The sequence below is a fragment of the Acomys minous genome (assembly GCF_964271855.1).
Source record: "Acomys minous genome assembly, chromosome: 6".
NCBI lineage: Eukaryota > Metazoa > Chordata > Mammalia > Rodentia > Muridae > Acomys > Acomys minous.
Window position 1 is genome coordinate 47,284,245 of NC_140487.1, and position 21,623 is coordinate 47,305,867.

At 35.9% G+C, this 21,623-nt stretch overlaps 1 protein-coding gene across 2 annotated transcripts in view; it reads right to left on the bottom strand.

Annotated features, from left to right (window-relative positions):
• GRID2 (glutamate ionotropic receptor delta type subunit 2) overlaps window positions 1–21,623 on the bottom strand; it is a 1,382,318-nt gene that overhangs the window by 1,135,789 nt on the left and 224,906 nt on the right. For both annotated transcript variants that reach the window (XM_084785474.1, XM_084785473.1), the window contains exon 2: window positions 2,842–2,997. In XM_084785474.1, the coding sequence (XP_084641600.1) occupies window positions 2,842–2,997 (156 nt within the window). The remainder of the gene's footprint in view (window positions 1–2,841; window positions 2,998–21,623) is intronic.

The following is a 21,623-nucleotide window of genomic DNA, read 5'->3' on the forward strand; positions in this document are numbered from 1 at the left end:
CTTAATATTGTTAGTTGATTGGAATTTTATAATACAGACTATTAGGCATAATTTGTCCGTTGAGTGACAAATTTGTCTGTTAGCTCTCTTTTACCTTTCATTAGTTTTGAAATTTACACTTTCTTAATAATGCTGTATTCACAAGCACAAGACTTTGCCATTAAAAATGCACATAAAACAGTAAGCTATCAAAATTGTAATGTTTACATAAGTTGTGTAAAATTGTCAGAAATAATTTGTAAACAATAAAAATAACATCACTGAAATTTTTATACTTTATAAATTTCTACTATTGAATTAATTTTAATGCACTTTAATAGTATAATCATGAAGAGATAATCACAAAAACAGTCATATTTAATGACACAGTTTTTCTTCTAAACTTCTTGATAACATTTATAAAACTGATAAAGTGGTTTTTCTTCTTATTTCTCCTGTTTCTGTGGGATATTTTTCAACCAATATTTTGCAGTATCACTTGAAGTAATTATTTTTTACTTGAAAACTAAATCCAAATACTTCTAGATACAAAACAGTGTCAATAAGATTTTCTAAAGCAATAACTTACTTCAGGCTCATCACCCAGAACAAACCATCAAAATATCTTGTCCAGAACATCTTGTTAGTATCAGACACTATTCAGGCAATCTGTCAAGATCCTTCAACCTTGTCAGATATCTAGAGGGCTCCATCTGGGCAACTTATTTTCTTTCCCAATTTGCTTTCTGTGTCAACTTATTTCAAGTTGTTACAATTCTGTTGAGATATTTTCCCCCTATCTGAGTTGAGCTGAGATCAGGATGGATGCACAAAGCAAAATTTAAAAGAAAATTATTGCAGTATTTAAAAAAAACTTTTGTGGTTTTTAAAAGTGGTACGAGGGAGTTTATTGAGAATTTATAGTGTCCTTCCATTTACTTTGTTTACACCCAACTACCTCTTTTTCAATAAGGTAGTCACTTAAAACTGATTGGTATCTCAGTGAATTTTAGGATATGTGGGGAGAAGAGTGGGGATTGACACATAGAGACATGGAAGATAAGTTGGTCAGATCTGTTTGTTTTCAACTCAAGTCATACTCATGAAAGCCCTAGGTGACACAAGTCATTAGGAGTTCATTGAGAATATGATTTTTGGAGAAAACACATTCTGTTAATTATTAATTATATTCTTCAAATTTCACATTTCTTTCATATTCTTGTGTATTCTAATATTAGATGTGTTATAAGTGCTTCCGTAAATGATTTCCAACCTAGCATTTATTTGGACCTGTAATTCATGTATAACTATGATGTTGATGTGAAAGTTTTAGGATGCAGTTTTGATTTGGTCTTATATTAGTGTCCAGCTATTAAAAATAAAATTCTATCTTATCATTAAGTATTCTTTTTAGTTTTCTTTCAAAATAATTGGTTCCTAATTCTCTTCATTTCATAAAAAAAACAGTGTTACATACACAACTAACTCAGCAATAAAGAATGCATTTCAGACCACAAGCACCATGTCTAGTCTGTGAACAGAAGTAAATGAATGCATTAGTCCTCAGTGAAAGAATATATACACAAAGAAGATATAGTAATAGATAAAAGTGGTATATGTGCCAAACATTTAGGGTTATTTTTATCATCCCTTCAATGTAGTCTTTTGACATTGTTTTATACCAAACCAATTTATATTTCCAGTGTGGTTTTGTTGTTTCTTCTTCCAAATTTGACATAAATGTTTCACAAAAACAATTCATTTAATTAGATTACTCTGGACTTCATTATCCAAAAATATAGCTACAATAAAATACAAAACAGGTCAGTGTTTCAGTCTGTACAACTATAACATAACGTCTTTCAATCGGTAACTTAGAAAGATTGGAAACTAACCACTCAAAGTACAGACTACAGGAAACTCCCACTCATGAGGCTCTCAGACTCTGCCTGCTGTGTGTTAGTTTTTCACTTCACAGAAAGTTGTCGCCTTGTTGTGTCCTCTCAAGGCAAAGGGGTCAGCGTGCTTCCTATACTTCTTTTTAAGGAGCATTAACCCTATATATAAGTTTCATTCCCAAGCCCTCAGGATCTCCAAATCTCTCACTTCTTAGTAACGTCACTATGGGAATTATGTTTAAACACTGAGTTTATGGAAATGACAATATAATCTATATTCTTAGCAAACGTAAAGAAATAATTCCCCAACAGTCAATACTTTACCAAAGATGGGTATTAACACTTAATTAGAATATCAGACTTGAAAACAGAATTCCAGTATCTGAGAAAAAGCAATGTGTATAACTCCTTTCAATGAGAACTTTAATTCACTCTCATGAGAATTGAGAAGGGAAGACCAGCTTTCATGTCTGGAAACTACAGCAAGAGGCAGAACTCTTGGAACACAGCATAATACTGTTGATTTGTGGGTAGTAACTCCAGGTTGTACTTACAACAATTATTTCTCATGTGTACTCCTGAAATGTCATTTCAAGTTGCAACATCAATCAAATCTGCAGTAATCACAGAGAAATCCAAAGCAAAATTTCTGATACAAAGTCATATTTTCCTGTAATGTTCCATTTCCATTGAATGGAATGCCATAAAGCTCTTGACTAAAATATATGCGCCTTTTCACATCTTAATTCAATCCAAATAATCACTTTGCATATGACAGGTCTTCAAAAGTTGAATGTAAGATAAAAACTTACATGGTAAGAACTCTCAGGCAGTTTAGCCTCAGTCTAATTAGCCGAAACTACACAGAACCATGACTACATTGAATTGTTGTTCATAACTCTATTTCGATTTCCAATTTACTGATAATAACAAAAATAAACAACAGACAAATGATGGGCCTTACCTTCTTGAACAGCTTGAAAAGGGTTGTTTCCATCAACAAATGTCACTGAAAATGTGATTTTCTCAGTCTGCAAGATTTCCTCATTCTGGTTGAGGTCACCAACTGCTGTGCGGAATACCTCATCGTCTTTTTTAGCAGATTCATCAAAAATTGCTCCTAAAAAGAAAGTGAAAGTTTCCATTAAACAATAACATAAACACTGTCATGACTTCTGGAAATATGCCTAAGAAACATTTCTTTCACAGCTGTGTACTTTCACTTAATGGCTTTACTATATTTACTACAGGAATATAGTGTCCTAACAAAGGACACTCACTGAGAATGAATATATCCTCACTTCTAAAAAAGTACAGATGAAAAATGATATTTTAAAGTGATATTGCAGAGAGAGAGAGAGAGAGAGGAGAGAGAGAGAGAGAGAGAGCATCATGAATATAGTTTATGTGATTGTTGTTTCTGCAGTGTGTAGGACAGTGGCTATCATACACCATAAGTGTTATAAGAAATTTAATAATTTCTTATTCAGTCTTCAGATTGAAGATATATGGGTGTGGGTAAATGAGGTATGATCTGGATATTTCTGAGGGCCCATTCCCAGAGTAGACAGGAACTAAAGTTCTATCACAAGCGTAAATGTTTCCGCCCTTCCTGGCATTTATTTATCCTCCCCACTTTTAAATGGGGTTTTCATAACCTATTGCAGTAGTATACCCAATAATGTATACAAAAATTCAGATGTATCCATATTAAAAGTGAGGAAAGACAAACTTTCCTTGATTAATTAACATAACTAAGACATTTCTCACCGCACCTGCTAAGGATGCCGGGGAATCTCCAGGACACTCCTTTTGTTCGTTTGTTTTTAATTGTTTTGTTTTGGCTTGGTTTGGTTTTTGGTTTTTTGAGGCAGGGTTTCTCTGTGTAGCCTTGGTGGTTAGTCTCTACCTAACAGAGATTTGCCTGCCTCTGGCTCCCTGAATACTGGGATTAAAGGCAAGTGCCACCACGCCCAGCTTCACAGTTCACTCTTATCAATTGTTTGTCCATATCATAACAGCTGAACACAGGTGTTCCTAGTGTATGGTGGTTGACTTCAATTCCCATTCTTCTGGGTGTAGAGCAAATTCACCACAGGGAAGTGTTCACACCATAAATCATGAATCTCAAGTTTATAATCAGGAACAGAATGAAACTACCTATGAGCAAATAAGTAGTAAAGTCATGAATAAATTAGTTACATCCCCGATATGTTAGTGTTTTCTTGATTTTCTAATCACTGTATGGATGAGTCTAGTAGGAATTACTCATAAAATAAGCCAGATACATGAAATAAAGGGTTGCATAACTTCACTTATGTAGAGAATCTAAAAATAATCAAACAGGAAAGGAGAACTGAGTTGTTTTCTTACTTAAGTGACAGAAGTAAGCGGGAAGTGGAGGTGAAGGGTACAAACCTCCAGTTACTTGTAGAATTCACCTAGGCACTGGGAAGCAGGGAAAAAACATGGAGGTGAACACACAGAGAACATGAGAGTTAGGCATATAATGATCCATCATGCATTGGAAATGGGCTCCAGGTGTAGGCTTAGGGTGTTCCAGTACATCTTCAAAAGCACAGAAAGTGACCGAGAAAGGAGATAAGATATAAATGTATTCTATAGTCATAATCACTTCATTATGTACATGAAAACAAATGTATCAAGCATATCCTGAAAATATATGATAAATATTAGTGTTTTGTCACACAGAGCCATATTTGTAATTAGTTTTTCATAATGCATATCTTATTTGATATATAATATTACATACTTATATCTATATTTGGAGTATTGGGCATATAATATATATATATATATATATATATATATATATATATATACATACACATACTCATAGGATATCAAGTCTTTTCTCAAACTATGGCACCAGCCAAGGACAACACATGCAGTAAACTTCAAACCCCTACCCAGATCTAGCCAATGGACAGGATATTCTCCACAGTTGAGTGGAGAGTGGGGTCTGACTTTCACAGGAATTCTCGTGCCCCAAATTTGACCACATCCCCTAGATGAGGAGACCTGGTGGCACTCAGAGAAAGGATAGCAGGCATACACTATTTTTGAAAAAAAATTTCAACTAGACATTCTCCACTTATTTAACACAGGTAAACTCTAATAATAAAGGCCTTCACTCCAACATCCTTGTTCCCAATCACAAAGGTTGAGACTTCTATACTGTAGCTGTGAGGAATCATAATATAGTGCAGATCCTGACTTTATTGAAATTCTACAGCAATTCTCATATTTATTAATTATTATTAATAACATTATTATTGAATTATACTCATCCTTCCTATTAAAAGAAGGTATGCATTTTAAACTACTTTACCTTGTCACTTTAAATATTTGTGTAATTAAAAAAATAAGAATAAATAATACTGGCTCAAGTTAAGTGAAATATTGAATGAATGATTATGGAGCTAACAAGATATATATCCAAATATCTTTTGCTCTTATCTTATTTATAATCACAAAAAGAAATTGTATATGTAAAAAGTATCACATTATGTGTTTAAATATGAAGCAGTTTTTATAGGAAAACTTATTTGGACTATTGTGATACACAAATTTAATATAAAACACACATGTTTGTTTACATATAAAAATTGTTAAATAAGTGGTAGCATTTTACATCATCAGGTGTGAATTTTGATTACAGGAATTCAGTCCCTAGGCCTTTCAGTGAATAAAAGATAAATTATGAATGTTATTATTCAATATGAGTCAATATTCTAATAAAGAAAGATAGTTTCTGTAGAGTCCAACAAGTATAAAAGGTCAATGTTATCCATTCTAACTCAGAAGGCTTCCTGTTGAAATATGATCTCTGAAGAATGCGCTACACTATCTGGCTTTCTTTTTATCACTGATCTTTGGTGCTTACATGCATTACACTAATCCTCTTACCTGGTTTCGGTTTCTGTAATTCTTATCTTTCATTTCCTGTCTACATTGAATACCTGTCCACTGATGCGCATTTGCATTAAGACAGTGAATAATTTTAATTGACATATAAATAGCATATGTCTATTTATAGCATATATTTATGGAGTAAATACTAATATTTTGTTGATGTAACAAAAGAGTCACACTACAATTTTGGAACTACGCTATCATTTTTGAAATGTAGAATTATAGTATTGAGACGGTAGTTTGTTTATGTATTTAGGCAATATTTAGCGGTATCTTTTTTATTTAAATTATTGGAAGGATGGCCCATTTTAATATGTGAGAATACTGCTAGGGTATATAGCCCACAGAGCTCCATAACCTTCAATCTAGAGGAGGCCTGCTAACCCAGGATCATCCAGGTTGGCGCCCTTTCTCCTGGATTATGGGGGATACATCCAATAGAGCTCTATATGCTTCCCTCTGGAGGAGGCCTGCTGGTCTCAGGAAAAGCCCAGGTTTTCTTCTGCCTGCTAGGGGACACAGATCACAAGGTTCCGTGACCTATCCTCTGGAGGAGGCCTAATGGCCCCAGAATCATTAAGGACTGTGTTTCCCCGGGAGCAGCCAAGTTAGAACCCACCCAGCATTTCTTGTTCCCACCGTGGACACAGAGAGCAGAAGAACACCCAGGCTGCCAGCTCCCCAGGAACACAGAACCTGCAAAAATGAGCAGTATGCTTTTCTTTGAGCTTCCCTATCAGGTCCAAGGCTCTGCCTGCCTCCCCAGGGAGTCCTGTCAGGATCAGGAGGATCCAGCCAATACCAGGGACAAACAGATGGCTAGGGACCAGAATAAAAACACAGTCAACAAAAGTCAGGGCAATATTGCATTACCGGAATCCAGCTATCCTACTACAGCAAAACCTGGGCACCCTGACACAGCTAAAGCAAAAGAAGCCTACCTCAAATCCAAACTTATGAAAAATGGTAGAGGCCATCAAAGAGGATATGAATAAATCCCTTAAAGAAATACAGGAAAGTACAGTAAATAAGTGAAGGAAATGAATAACACTGCCCAAGACATGAAAATAAAAAAAAAAAAAGAATGAGTCAAGAAAAAACACAAACTGAGGCAATCCTGGAGACAGAAAACCTAGTGAAGAGAACAGAAACCACAACTTACGCATGTGTCACCAACACAGGAGCTAGAAGACAGAACCTCAGGTGCAGATGAAGAAATAAATACATCAGTCAAAGAAAACGTTAAATCTAAAAAGTTCTTGACATAACACCTCCAAGAAATCTGGGACACTATGAAAAGACAAAACCTATGATTAATAGGAATAGAAGGAGAAGACTCCAAGCTCCAAGGTGCATAAAATATATTCAGCAAAATCATAGAGGAAAATTTTCTAAACTTAATGAAAGAGATGACTATAAACATTCAGGAAGCTCATGCCACAGAAAGTAAAATGGACTAGAAAGGGAAATCATTCTGCTACATAATAGTCAAAACACTAAATGTACAGAACAAAGAAAGAATACTTTAAAATGCAAGATAATATGGCCAAATGACATAGAAAGGCAAAACTATTAGAATCATGCCTCACTTCTCAACAGAGACCTTAAAAGCCTAGAAAAATAATTACTGATACTAATCTGCCCCGACTTCTACACTCCACAAAACTTTTAATTACCATAGATGAAAAAAAGATATTCCACAACAAAAACAAATTTGAAAATATCCACCTACCAAGAGAGCTCTACAGAAGATAATAGCAGGAAAATTACAGCCCAAGGAAAGGTTAACTATACCCAGAAAAATACATGAAATAAATAACCCACAAAAGCAAAATTTAAAAAATTAAAAATACAAACATACATACATATATATACACACACAATCAATATATATACCCAAGCACTACCAACATAAAAGGAATTAATAATCATATGTCATTATTATCTCTCAACATCTGTAGGCTCCATTCCTCTATAAAAAGACACAGGATAACAAAATGGATATGAAAACAGGATCTTTTATTACTGCATACAAAAAACACACCAATTTATATTTCCTTACTATGGGCCATTTCTTGCCCTGAAATTTTATCTCAATCATTTCCTTTTGGATCTGTCCTTTTCTTAATAGAAAGAATAGTAAGGTACTTTCTCAATAATACAGATGTCTCCTTTTCTTTTCCCATTTGCAACTGAAACCATATTTTTCCTGGTCTTCCCTCTTCATTCAGTCGTCTTCCTAGATAATTTGAACACAACCATCAATTGTCAGCTGAAGTAAAACAAATTAATTTTCAATTTGATTCTCTCTCTCTCTCTCTCTCTCTCTCTCTCTCTCTCTCTCTCTCTTACTTAAATGTTTTCATCCTTGACTAAGTAGATCACCCTTCAAACCTTTGCCAAGAGCGGTGAGGTGATAGTTACAGGGAAAAGGTAAGTGAGCTTGTCAATAAGGTACAAGACCCATCTACCTAGGACCATTAAGAATATAAAAAATATACAATATGACTTGTCTATTGTTTGTAAAAATTCACTTAGAATAGCAGAGGAAATGAGCAATATGCATTGTAATGTGGAAAGGGTTTTGATAAAGGTGTTTTTTTTTTTTTTTTACTTAAAAACAATTGTACTGGAGAATTAAGGAATTCAAATGTATCCTATGGGGAAAATATCATGAATAAAACACTGAAGTAAGAAAAAAGCACACTTTAGCAACAAAGAATGACATTATTTCAGAGTAAAGGACAGGAGGAAGGGTTTCTATGCAAACTGAAGCAAGAAGCAACCAAGCTGCAGTAGCCACTCTAGTATCTAATAGAATAGACTTTCAACCAAAATTAATCAAAAGAATAGGGAAAGCACACCTAATACACATAAAAGAAAAAAATGAAAGGGTATCCACATTCATAAAATATATTAAGAGAAATTGAGTGTAGAGAAACACAAAAGAATTCCACTAAAATCAGGAACAAGACAAGGCTTCCCACTCTCTCCATATCTCCTCAAAATAGTACTTGAATTTCTAGCAAGAGCAATAAGACAACTAAAGAAGAGGAAGTGGATACAAACTGTAAAGGAAGAAGTCAAAATATTGCTATTCACAGATGATACAATAGTATATATTCTCCTAAAGAGCTCTACAGCTGATAAACCCCTTCAATAAAACAGTTGTGTACAAAATTAAATTTTAAAAAATCAGTATACCTTTTCTGTATACAAATCACAAATGGGCTGTGAAAGGAATTAGGGAAGCAACACCTTTTATAACTGCCACAAGTAATATAAAATATCTTAGTGTAATTTGACCAAGCAATTCATAAATATGTATGACAAAACTGCAAGTCTCAGAAGAAAGAAATTGAGGAAGATATCAGAAGATGGAAAGATCTCCTATGTTCATGGATCACTAGTAAAAATTGGCATTTTACCAAAATGAATCTAAAGATCCACTGCTGGACTTCACAATTGTATACAATAAAAGAACTTTTGGAGTTACCTACATGCCTGAATTCAAGTTAACTACAGAACAATAGTAATAAAATTGCATGGTATTAGCATAAAAACAGACTGGTTGATCAAGGTTGATCGTCTCAAAGACACAGAAATAAACCCAAACATTTATGTACATGTGATTACTGGCAAAAAAAAAAAAAAAGCAAAATTCATTTATTAGATAAAAAGAAAGCATCTTACACAAATGGTGCTGGTCTAGCACCAACAATCTGAGTCATGAAGTTAAAAATTAAGTTCAGATCCAAACAGAATTTTCAACAGAAGATTCTTTAATGGATCAGAAGCACTTAAAGAAATGTTTAATATTATTAGTCATCAGGGATATCAAATCAAAACAACTCTGTGATTTCATTTTACACCTGTCAGAATGGCTAAGATGAAAAAGTCAAGTGACAGGCATGACTAGGAGTCCTGTTTGGTGGGTTACCTCTTCAGCCTCGATGGCCCCACTAGTAGTGGTCTCTGCTAGAGTCACACCCAGGATCCTACCCTGTCCTGGGTCTCTAGCTTGTCTCTGAGATGGCAAGGACTCCAGTTTTTCTTCTCTTTGCAAGCCCTCTGTCCACCGGCCTCCTCTCTTCCCACATCTGGTCCCCACCCTCCTTTCCATCAGCATTACCTTTCCTATCCTGTTCCCACTCTTCAACCACTTCCATTCTCTATTCTTCTGTGTCCCTTTCTGAGTATAATGCAAGCATCTCCCTTGGACCCTTCTTGTTACTTAGCCTCTTTGGAACTGCGAATTTTAGTATGGTTATTCTGTACTATATGCCAAATATGCACTTGTAAGTGCATGTGTGTCTTTTGTGATCTGGGTTACATTATTCAGGAATATATTTTCTAGTTCCATTCATTTGCCTACACATTTTATGATTTCCTTGTTTTTAATGATTGAGTAGTATTACATTGTGTAAATGTACCACAGTTTCTATATCTATCCTTCATTTGATGGACATCTGGGTTGTTTTAAGTTTCTGTTATTAAAATTGAAGATGCTATGAACATAGTTGAACAAATGTCCTTATTTTATGGTGGAGCAACTTTTGGGTATATACCCAGGAGTAGTATAGCTAGTGAGGATCTGGAAAAGGGGAACACTTTTCCGTTGCTGGTGAGAGTGCAAACTTGTACAACCACATTAGAAATCAATCTGTTGCTTTCTCAGAAAATTGGAAATAGTTGTATTTCAAGACCCAGCAATGCTGGAATATGGGACCCCTTTACAAAAATTAACACTTTCAAATATTACTGTCAAGAAAAACTTATGAGCATTAATCTGGTCAAGTCAACAATTCCACACCAACTTCCATATTTCTAATTGACATTTTTGTTTGTAGAGTAGCCTGCTCTGTTTTGTTAGCAAGATACTGTTTTTTGACTGGACAAAATATTTTATATATGGATAATCAACTAACATAAATTAAGCTTTTTTATAGTAAGTTAGGCACTACCTTATGCAAGATATATAATACAGATATAGGGATGCAATGCAAGTTATAAGTAGTCCTAGATTTAAAAATGGCAAAAATATTTGAATGTGAATTTATCAAGGGCTTATCATAAATCTAAAGAATGATGTTTTAAGCATGATATTAATCATATACTTAATTTTTAGCTTAAGTATTTAAATTCTCTTTTGCCTTATAAATATGGCAAGAAAGCACAGAAATATTTAGTTGGTAAGAAAAGAAAATGTCTTCATACAGCTCATATCATTACAGGAATAACTTAGCTGTCAGTTATTTGTCTATCACATATTTATTATTCATCTATATATTTATCATCTATCTGTTCATAATTAGGAAAGATTGCAAGTAAAATTAAAAACTTAACAACCAAAGCAAATATCTGTATTTCTCTTTCATGATCACTTTGTACTTAAAACTATTTTTTCTAAAAGATATATTTGAAACAGTTGTTCAAAATATTTTCAATCAGATTTCTGTTGAAATCAATACAACTAATGAATTTTTGTACTCAGAAATCTCAATACTTTATAACTAGAGAAATGGTTCAACCATCAATGCTGCTGTTCCAGAGAAGGTGAATTTGATTCCAAGCAGCGAATGCCAAGCTGCTCACAAACACCTGTAACTCAGAATCCAAGTTATCTGACCTCTCTTTTGGCTCCTTCAGGCAAAAGCACATACAGGTCAGTCAGACCAAAAGACACTCACATACACATAAATAAAAATATTAAATATGAATCTTTTAAAATTCAGTTTTAATATTCTTACTTTACCTAAATAGATGAATTATTTAGCTGATTTATGAAAAAGCAAACCAAAAGCAGCACAATGGTGCATTAGATGTTGTGGATCATTAAGTGATTCTGAAGCAAGAGCTGATTCTTCCCTCCCCTATTCATGTGATGCTCTACATTATTATCTTTCCTCCCAGACATTCACATACATGCATTCTGTCTTTTCTTAAAACAGAGAAAATATTCATGGCTTTAAATATTCTGCTTCAGTCATACTTTTGGTGAGATATATAATATTCCATGTATAATATATATAATAATTTCTGATAATTAACTTATCTGATTCCTTTATGTAATTTGATAGAGCCAAGGTATATGAGGCATAGTGACACATGAATGTTTCATGTGTCACATAGTGACACATACAGTTTACTGCTTGTCCTAAGAGTTCTCACACTTTAATATAGGGGATAGAAAGATTAGTTACAATATAATTCCTTTCCTTCCTAAAAACCTCAGCATACCCCCCTCCTTACTCTTTTTAAAATTCATGACTTCTATTTTGTTAATTATTACAGCATTCATAAGTGCCCATACATATAGATTCCAAAATATAACACGCTCAGTTTGTATAATGTTACTTGTAGATATGTTTTCAGGGGTGAGCATTTGGAATGATATAACCAATTGAGATGCACATATATTTACACCCACACAAAAGTAAAGACTGATTTTCTGACATAAGTAGGTTTAAAATAGCATCTTCAGATCCACTTTTAATTACATCTAGAGGTAAATTAAAGTCACTACCTTGTCTAGCAACTGACAAGTGTTTAGGATAGTCAGTCAATGAAACTCAAAAGAATGTATTGTCGTTGGTTGGTGCAAGAGTTTGAGCAGACGCACCTGGGTCCAGATCCATTGAACCCCTACTCAGATCTAGCCATTGGACAGGACATTATCCCAGGTGCGTGGAGAGGGAGGATTGACTCTGACATGAATTCTGGTGCCCCATATTTGACACTTCCCTGTGGTGGGGAGGCCTGGTGGGACTCAGAGAAAAAAATAGCCAGGCTACCAAATGAGACTGGATAGGTTGTGACCATATGATGGGAGAGGAGGTACCCTTCTGTCACAGACCTAGGGAAGAGGAATAAGGTGAAAGAGGGAGGGAGGGACGGAGGAATGGGAGGAGAGAGGTAAGGGGATAACAATTTAGATGAAATCTGAATAAACTAAGAAAGAAAGAAAGAAAGAAAGAAAGAAAGAAAGAAAGAAAGAAAACAATAAAGAAACTCAAAGGCTAATTGTTTGAAAGTGTTGGAGGGCATCAGATTCTTAACAGAACATTCCATCTGGTGTCTGGAATAGCATAGTTATGTCTTTCCAAAGTTTGTAATGCATCAAAAACTAGTATCATTGCAGTTAAAATCCTTGAGTCCTAACCACTGCATGAAGCATGTCACAAGATGTATTTCAAGGAGTTGTAGTGATAATCCACTGGGGATAAGTGGTGCTCACATCCACAGGCTTTCTCATAGCTCAAGCAAAAGAGAACTGCTGCCAAGTTCACAGATTTAGCTTTTGACCAAATCTCCGAAACACTATATGTCTCACATGGTCAAACTTACACACAAGCAGAAATTACAAGATAACACGTGCTGCATACTGAGTATAATAAGATTTTTGGATAATAAAAATGTAAAATATTATAATCTTTTTAAAAATAAAGTTTAATATATTGTAAATTTTTAAATATTGAATATAAAAAATTATGACAGATGAAATGGCATCACAATAAATTTTATTCTTATATAATAATATATTATATTGTGTTATATGGAACAAGAGCAAAGTCTTTTAGCCAACACATTTGCATAGGTATTTTTCTCAAACATAATGCTCTTATCTGTTTGGGGATTATTATCTTACATGCAACATTCACAAACTGAAATAACATTTTAAATCTTTTTCCATTTACTTTCCATTAAAGCTAAGTGAATTCTGAAAACAAATTTGCTGATATTATCTTGAGGTTCTTGAGTCAAATGTAGACCTTATGTATGAGTGACAAGCACTCTATCAGAAAGCATTCCATCACAATGGTATGTTGCTAAATTTATTATTCACAAGAAATTTCTGCTTATTCTATTTTTAGAAAATATTATCGGAGGGAATGTCAAATCGTAAAGCCAAATTGGAAATTAGTCTGGCAGTTTCCCAAAATCAAAAAATAAATCAGAGATATGACCTAACTGTACCATTCATAATATATACTAAAAGGACTCCATATAATTACATAGATGCCTACACATCCATGATCATTTTAGCTGTATTAACAAGAGCCAGACAATGTAACTGATCAAGATGTACATCATCTGAAAAATGGATAAGGGAAACATGGTATCCATACACAACAGAATACTACTGAGCTGTAGAGGACAAGGAAGTATAGACATGTAAATGAAACTATAACTATATTGTACTGAGGAAGGTCACATATGCCCAGAAAGGCAAAGACCACATTTTCTTTCTTTGAATCTTTTGGGTTTTATTTGTTCATTCATTTGTTTGTTTGTTATCATTAGAGTATATATGGAAGTCAGGAACCTAGAACTAGGCCACTGGGTGCTGATACCTTAAATGTGAGAGGGTAATAAGTACAGGCAACAATAATGTACAAAGAGATAACACTAGGGGGCAGAAATATGTAAGCATGGAGGAGAATTGGGAGTGGGGAAATGAGATGGTAGTGGAAGGATTAAGCAAAATCAGGGGTGCAAGGAAAGATCTAAAGCTGTACAAAAAATTACAATCTTCCATCAAAAGGCTCCATTAGATGAGATTGTAGAAGCCCAGGATCATGAAAAGAGAGTGACTGAAGAATAGGTGTTAAGAGTTAAGTAGGACAAGAAGAGGAGAGGGAAGAGGAGCCATAGGATGTGCTGCCAAAAATAAGGAAACACTAGGAAGCCTTACAGAAATCTCCTAGTATGTAACATAATTAAAATGTGATATTATATATATATATATATATATATATATATATACACACACATAACATACATCTACAAATATATATATAATGTTATATATACATGTGTACATATTTATATAGATATGTATATATGTATGTATTTAAAGGAAATTTGAGACTAGAGACGCTTCATGAATGGACAACACTGCTTCCCAAAGACAGGGTTAATTAGATGAAAATCCCAGAGTTAACCGAGAGTTATCTGTCAACAAATAATTGATCAGAGAAGCAGCAGAGACACCATAAACAGTACAGGCTATTACCATTGCTCTTGACTGCCCACCAAAACTCGTTGGCAATCTACACTACTGACGATATCACTCACTTTGTATGCAGTCATTCTAAAACTGGCCAGGAAAATCTCTCTTTGCTGTCCAACTTTTATAGTACCAGAAGTTACTACATAGGCTTTGGGGAGAGAAAAGACATTAAAGGTCGCCTCAAGTACTGGGCCCTGCATACTGCACTAAACTGCTGATCAGACTTTCCCACTGACACAATGGAAGCATTCAAAGTATTGGAGAAAGCAACTACTTTCTAGTTGTATATAATTACCTGCTTACAGGAAGATTTTGATTTCTGGTACTTAAAAGTTGGTCAAATGCAAATGACTAGGAGGATCAAAGACCCTGTGTGGAATCAACTGTTGTTGTGTTGCTAAGTGATCATGCTATCAGGCTGCTTCTAAATATTTATACTATACCCATGTTTTTCTCATATTTGATAAGGCAGTTATCTTGCCTTATACAAGTAATTTAGAGATCATTCAGATGGCTAAAGTGGTTAAGTAAAAGTAATTTTGAGTATTCAGCTGTGGTTAGGTTTTCTAAAAAGTCATTCCATTCTCAAAGACTAAGAGATCTTGCTGGAATAAGAAGTGGAAAGGATATAAGATGGGAGAACAGCAGTAAATGCTAAGTTTAAGGCATGACATGGTTAGTGTACAAATACATTCATACTTGCCCTGTTAACTGGCAAGTGATATGCACAAGATCAAGACAGCTAGGAGCTGAAGAGATGGATCAAAAGTAAGAGTGCATACTGCCCTCACAAAAACATGAGTTAGGTCTCAACATCCATGTCAGAGTACGCAAAATCACCTTTATCTCTATGCCTAGAGGCTCCTGATGTCTTTGGCCTCATCTGTCAGTTTCTGTCCTCTGTCCTTCACTTGTATCATGTGTCATCTGTTAGTTCCTGTGGTCTGTTCTTCACCTGTGTCACATGTCATATGTCAGCCACTGTGCTCTCTCATATGTTCTCTGTCATTTCCTGTTCTCTGTCTTCACCTGTGTCACATATTTATCTGTCAATTCTTGTGTCCTGTTATTTACCTGTGTCATATGTCATCTGTCAGTCACTGTACTGTGTCCTTCACCTGTGTTTTATGTCATCTGTCATTTCCTGTGTTCTGTCCTTCACCTGTGTCATACATTACCTGTCAGTTCCTGTGGTGTATCAGATGAAGTAGAACTTGTCTAAGAAAAGGCCATGTAAACACAATGCACTTGTCTGACAGGGGAACACTGAAGCAAGAGGCCAACCATGTAAGCTAAGTAAAGTCAGCTCATAGAGAGGAGGTATAGATATTTTTAGATATAGAACAGATTTATATTATTTGTCTGGGACAATTTACTGTATCTTTTTAATACCACCTTAAACTTCCACTAAAACATGAAAAATTGAACATAACACTATATGTAGAATTACATGTCAAAGAGAGACATGGATTATAAACATATTTGAGTGAATCCTCTCAGAAGGGCCAGGTACATTATACACAGAAACATTGTAGTCTATGCGTTTTTGGTATGTCTAAACTCAAGCTTAATACTAGATGCTTCTTTTTGTTTAAGTGGAAAATAATTGTATCTTTATGAATTCACTTTTATATGTTGATCCAAAATAAGTTTCTAAAGCTTGTATGAGATGTGTTTTATTTCTGACAAAAATGAAGGCATCATGTGAAGTATTCAAGTGGATAAATGTACTTTTCTGTAGTAAATCTAAAATCGAATTCTTTGACTTCCTCCCGACTCATTTCTAGCTTTCTTCTCTTTTGTTTCATGAGCATACTTAGAAGGGTGCCAGATATTTTTCAGCATCTGATGTTTCATGTTTATTGTGCAATATAGGGAATAAATTTATGTTAAGCTGCACCATCTGAGGATTGCAAGGCTGTGCCCCATTGGGGAAATGCTTATAGGCATTGTGAAGATATACCCTGCAGAGTATTTTATAAGCATTAGAAAAACAGAGTTTCTATTATAGCTGTAGACTAGAAGCTGATTCAAGACAATGTCCTCAGACTGAAGCAATGTGGGCCATTATTAACAGTGATTGACTACTAAATTGACATATTTTCTTTCGTTGTTCAAGATTAGTATGACATTTATATTTTTAACAAGTGAGTTAAATATGTAAGATATTCTCCTTTAAAAATATTTCAGAATTACATTACCAAATACCCTTAATTTAATATACATTGACTTCTCTGTAAGGCTGGTTGCAAAAACCTTTAAAATTCCTAGATGACAGCAGTATTCATATTTATTCTGCTGATAAGAATCAAAAGCTAAACTTATTACCTGACCATATTAGAAAATGCCTGATATCAAGTAGGGAAGTCCTGCACATGGAGTGGAGGGGACAGATGGACCACAGAGTTAACTTAGTCATAATCAAAAGTGAAACAGCCAGTGGGGAATACAAGACCAGGCAACAGGTGCCAGGAAAAGGCAAAGTTCCGACATCACAGGAGCAAACATAAACCATCTGTTATGGGACAGGATTCAGTAAAAATGGCCCATATGAACACACATAAGTACCCCTGTCTTGTATATGTGTTAACATGGAATTGGCCAAATGTTTTTAATAAATTCAGTTTAAGCAGAAATGGTGAAACCAGAAGCTAGACAGGAAATGATGAAAAACTGAATGAGACCGTGGGGGCATTTCAATATCTTTCCACAGAATAAACCAGGCTTACGGACAGTTTTGCCCTCCACCAGAGACCTACATACCTAGCATGGCATGGCAGGAACACAATGCACTGTTTGTTACTGTTCACAACTGTATGTTAGAGAATTTGCATAAAGGAAGACTTCACTATGTGTATGCTGAATTGAAGTGGCAGGAGCATAATTCTGAAACCGAACTGTACAGCTCAAGCAGTGATGGAGATGTTAAATATTAAACATGCCTTCCTAAACACAGTAAATAAGAGCCTCTGGGAACCCACCAACACTCTATATAAATCCTTCTGCAAGGAGGAAGTTATTGCAAGTAAGTGAGGACAAAGGAGGGCCTGTGTCCAGTCAATTTCACAAGGGATAAAAATAGAAGGAATTTGCACATGGTGTCTATACACCTTGCTGTCACTTATAGGACAGGGCATCCAATAACTGTAAGGAGACAGCATCTTGTGTGGAGAAATTCTGAGAACGACCTCAGCAGGTACATTAATCTAACTGATAAACATGTAAAGCAGAGGAACCTGATAAGATTGCTCAATGGCTAACAGGACTTTCCTCAGGGCCTGAGAGATGTTCCTTCTTTTGGTACCCTGGGATGCACACAGTAGGAAAGAATTCCTAAATTCTGCTATTTGACCTCCAAAGGGAATTCCTGCCACACTCCCAAATTAATTAGTAAAAGAGGAAATGCAAAGCTTCTCTAATAATTAGAAAGATTTGGTTATGATTGGTGTTACTCAGAAAAACAGCAGTGTCAGCACAACCTTCGGCTAGCACAGGACACACACTCACTTGGCACTAACAAGCTCTCACTGTTGAGTGCTTACTTTCCTGGTGTTCTGATGAAATATCATACCTTAAAGTAGCTTATGAAAAAAAAAAGAGAAATTTTCTAAGTTATGTTTCCAGGAAGCGAGTCTGTATTGGCAGTGGCATTATTACAGCAGGTGGCCTGAACAGGAAGCTTAAAAATCACATTTTCAACAAAAACCAAAAAGCAGACAGAGACAACTGGAAGTAAGAGAATGTTGTGAATTGTTATAGTTGGCAACCAGTGATTTAGTTCCTGCAGTAAGGCTGCAGCACCTCCTGAAACATTCTCACATACTGGGAACCACACATTCAATACCGGGGCCTGTGGATGAGACTTCAGTCAATCCCCATAGTGAGAAGTCTAGTTCACGCTGATGCCTAAGAAACATCCACTTCACAGAATGCACTTCCTGGAGTTTTACACCTATGCTTTGTCCCTCTCTGACATCTCAAAATGGCAATTAGCAAGTCAGTGGTCCACAGGCTGATATACTCAGTCTGAATTCTGGTGCTTAATTCTTTTAATCACAATGATGTCTCTTCAAGCTTTTTGGTTGGTCATCGTACATTCACATTTGAAATAAACCCATCAAAACAAAGTTAAGGTTCTATCAGCCCAGAAGAGTGATCACCAGCTACCAATGGATATAGTGTTCATTAAGATCTACTCTGAAAGCAGCCCTGTTAATTCCCTCTACATACATTATGCTTTCTCCCTCAGAGCTGCCTCCCATTCTTAAAAGCCACCCTACCTTATTTCTTTTACTCTCATGGGTGGGTCCCCAAATTCAAATCATCCTAAGCATCTGATCTTTTAAAAAAGCTGTGATAAGAAGACCAATGAATATTGATTGTTAAATTAGTCTCTGGCCCATAATTCTGCAACTGAGTTAACACTTTGTCAATCTATGTATTTGGTAAAAGTACAAAAAAGTTGCAACTTTACTCTAGAATTTTTTCATTCTTTTAAGTAGGTCAAATGCACTTTGCTTTTATCTTGTGGTTTAACAGCGATTACTGAGGTGTAACAGCATCAAAACCTATGCATTGTCAGAAGATAGGGAAACGACAGCCACATTGCCCTTCCAATATGAAATATGTACTTCTCAAATTGTATGAATAATCATTTTTACTTCATAGTTCTTAAGAGTTTAAATATTAGTAAAGGTTTGTAATTCTCTCAACTAAAATCAAATGTCCAGACCTTTGAAAGAATAGAGGATATGGCGCACCTGCACTACTAACAATGTTCTTCGCCAAATTGAAAGATCAAAGGTCACTGCAGAAAATCGCTGTCAGGGCAGGCCATATTAGCAGTGCAACACCAACGCAAAAACACTCAGACCCACCCCCAACAATGAACAGCTCCTTCTGTAACTTTTTCTTTTAACTTGAAAGCTTGGTTCTTGCTGCTGCCCTTTGTCTCTTTGCCAATACACCCATCACCTTAGCTATGTTGCTCCTGCTACGCTCCAGAGACTCCCTTCTGGGGAACCTGGACTTCATGTTGCCTACTTCTGTTGTGGCCTTTTCCTTCTAGCTGGGTGGGGGGGTGGGACATACCTGGCTTACTGCTTCTGATATTGCCCCTGGGTCTCCCTATTTAAAATGACAGTCTCTCCCAGTTACCTATTTTACTTCCCTGATTTTCATTTATTCAGAAGACATCCCACTACCTAAAGATCCATATGGAAACTATTTACTCCCTGATTCCTATTCTCCTTGCAAATGTTTTTAGGGATCGGGGGTTTTCTTGGTTCTCTTTACTGCTTAATTAGCAATGAAAAGTAAATTTTGTATATTGGACAATGAATCAATATTTGATGAATAAATGCATACAATGTGATTACATATTAAAAGCAATCACAAATTATTCTATTCTAAATAACTCTATGCCTTTGTATAATATTCAAGCTATGTATGCTTTGAGTCTTAAATAAAAACTGATGCCGGGAGATTCATACAACAGCTTCACTGCTTTTGCAATCCCTATTGTTGGTAGCTTTAAGGCAATGAAATGTTGAAACAAATGTTTTGAGAAGCTTTACAATTTAAATTTTTTCTAACCAAATCAGGTATTATTTCAGCATACACTTAACAAATGGAATGCACTGTGTAGTTTTACCACAAACTTGTTGATATTTATTATTCAATTATGCATTTGTATTGGTGCCTACATCTTTCAGCAACAAAATTTAACAATAAATGCATGCTTCAAACCCTATTTTCATCTGTATAAATATTTCTCCATTTTATATTCATTCACATGATAGTGTTATGGAGATCTTCATTCTATGTTAACAAACAGGTGGTCACCATTAATTCCAGATAGGCTCCTTTTGTCATGTTTTGTGGTAATGGAAACCACCATCTCTTACTAACTAATGTGTTCACCCTATCCATGTAGGCCGTAGGTAAGCATGACAGGATTTTTTGATTAGCAATTCTGATCAGGGTTTCCCTCCCTCATATCCTCCCACTTCCTCTTCTTCTCTTTACCCACCCAACCTCAAACTAAGTCACTAACTTTCCCTCTCTCTCTCTCTCTCTCTCTCTCTCTCTCTCTCTCTCTCTCTCCCTCCCTCTCTCTCTCTCTCTCTCTCTCTCTCTCTCTCTCTCTCTCTCTCTCTCACACACACACACACACACACAAACACATATACACACACACCAAGCATATTTGTAAAAAGGTCTGTACCAGAATAAAACAACAGGAGTGGTGGCTGAGGTTTGCAGCTGGGAACCCTCCAGCAGAGGTGATTGGCATGGTAACTGGTGGGAATTGCTGCAGGAGAGGAGACTCTGTGCAAATTTGTGTCCACAAGCCTAGCTGAACTCGGCTTGTGGTTTGGGCCCTGTGACCCAAGCTCAACTCTGCATGTGGCTCGTCCCCTGAGACCCTAGCTGAGCTCCGTGAGCAGTTTCGGCCCAGAGTCCCTAGCTGAGCTCGGTGCACAGTTTGGGCCAGAGAACCTAGTTGAGCTCGGTGCATGGTTTGGTCCCAGAGAATCTAGCTGAGGTTGGCACGTGGTCCTGTCCCTGAGATTTTGGCTGGACTCAGTGTGCAGTCTGAGGCCCAGAGTCCCTGGTTCAATTCGACTCGCAGTTTAGCTCCAGAGTCCCTTGCTAAGTTTGGTGTGTAGTTCGGCTCCTGAGACTCTAGCTGAGTTCGGAGTGCAGTTTGGGCCCAGAGTCTCTGGCTGAACTTGGGGGGCAGTTTGGATCCAGAGAACCTAGCTGTGCTTGGCAGGTAGTTTGGGTCCAGAGAC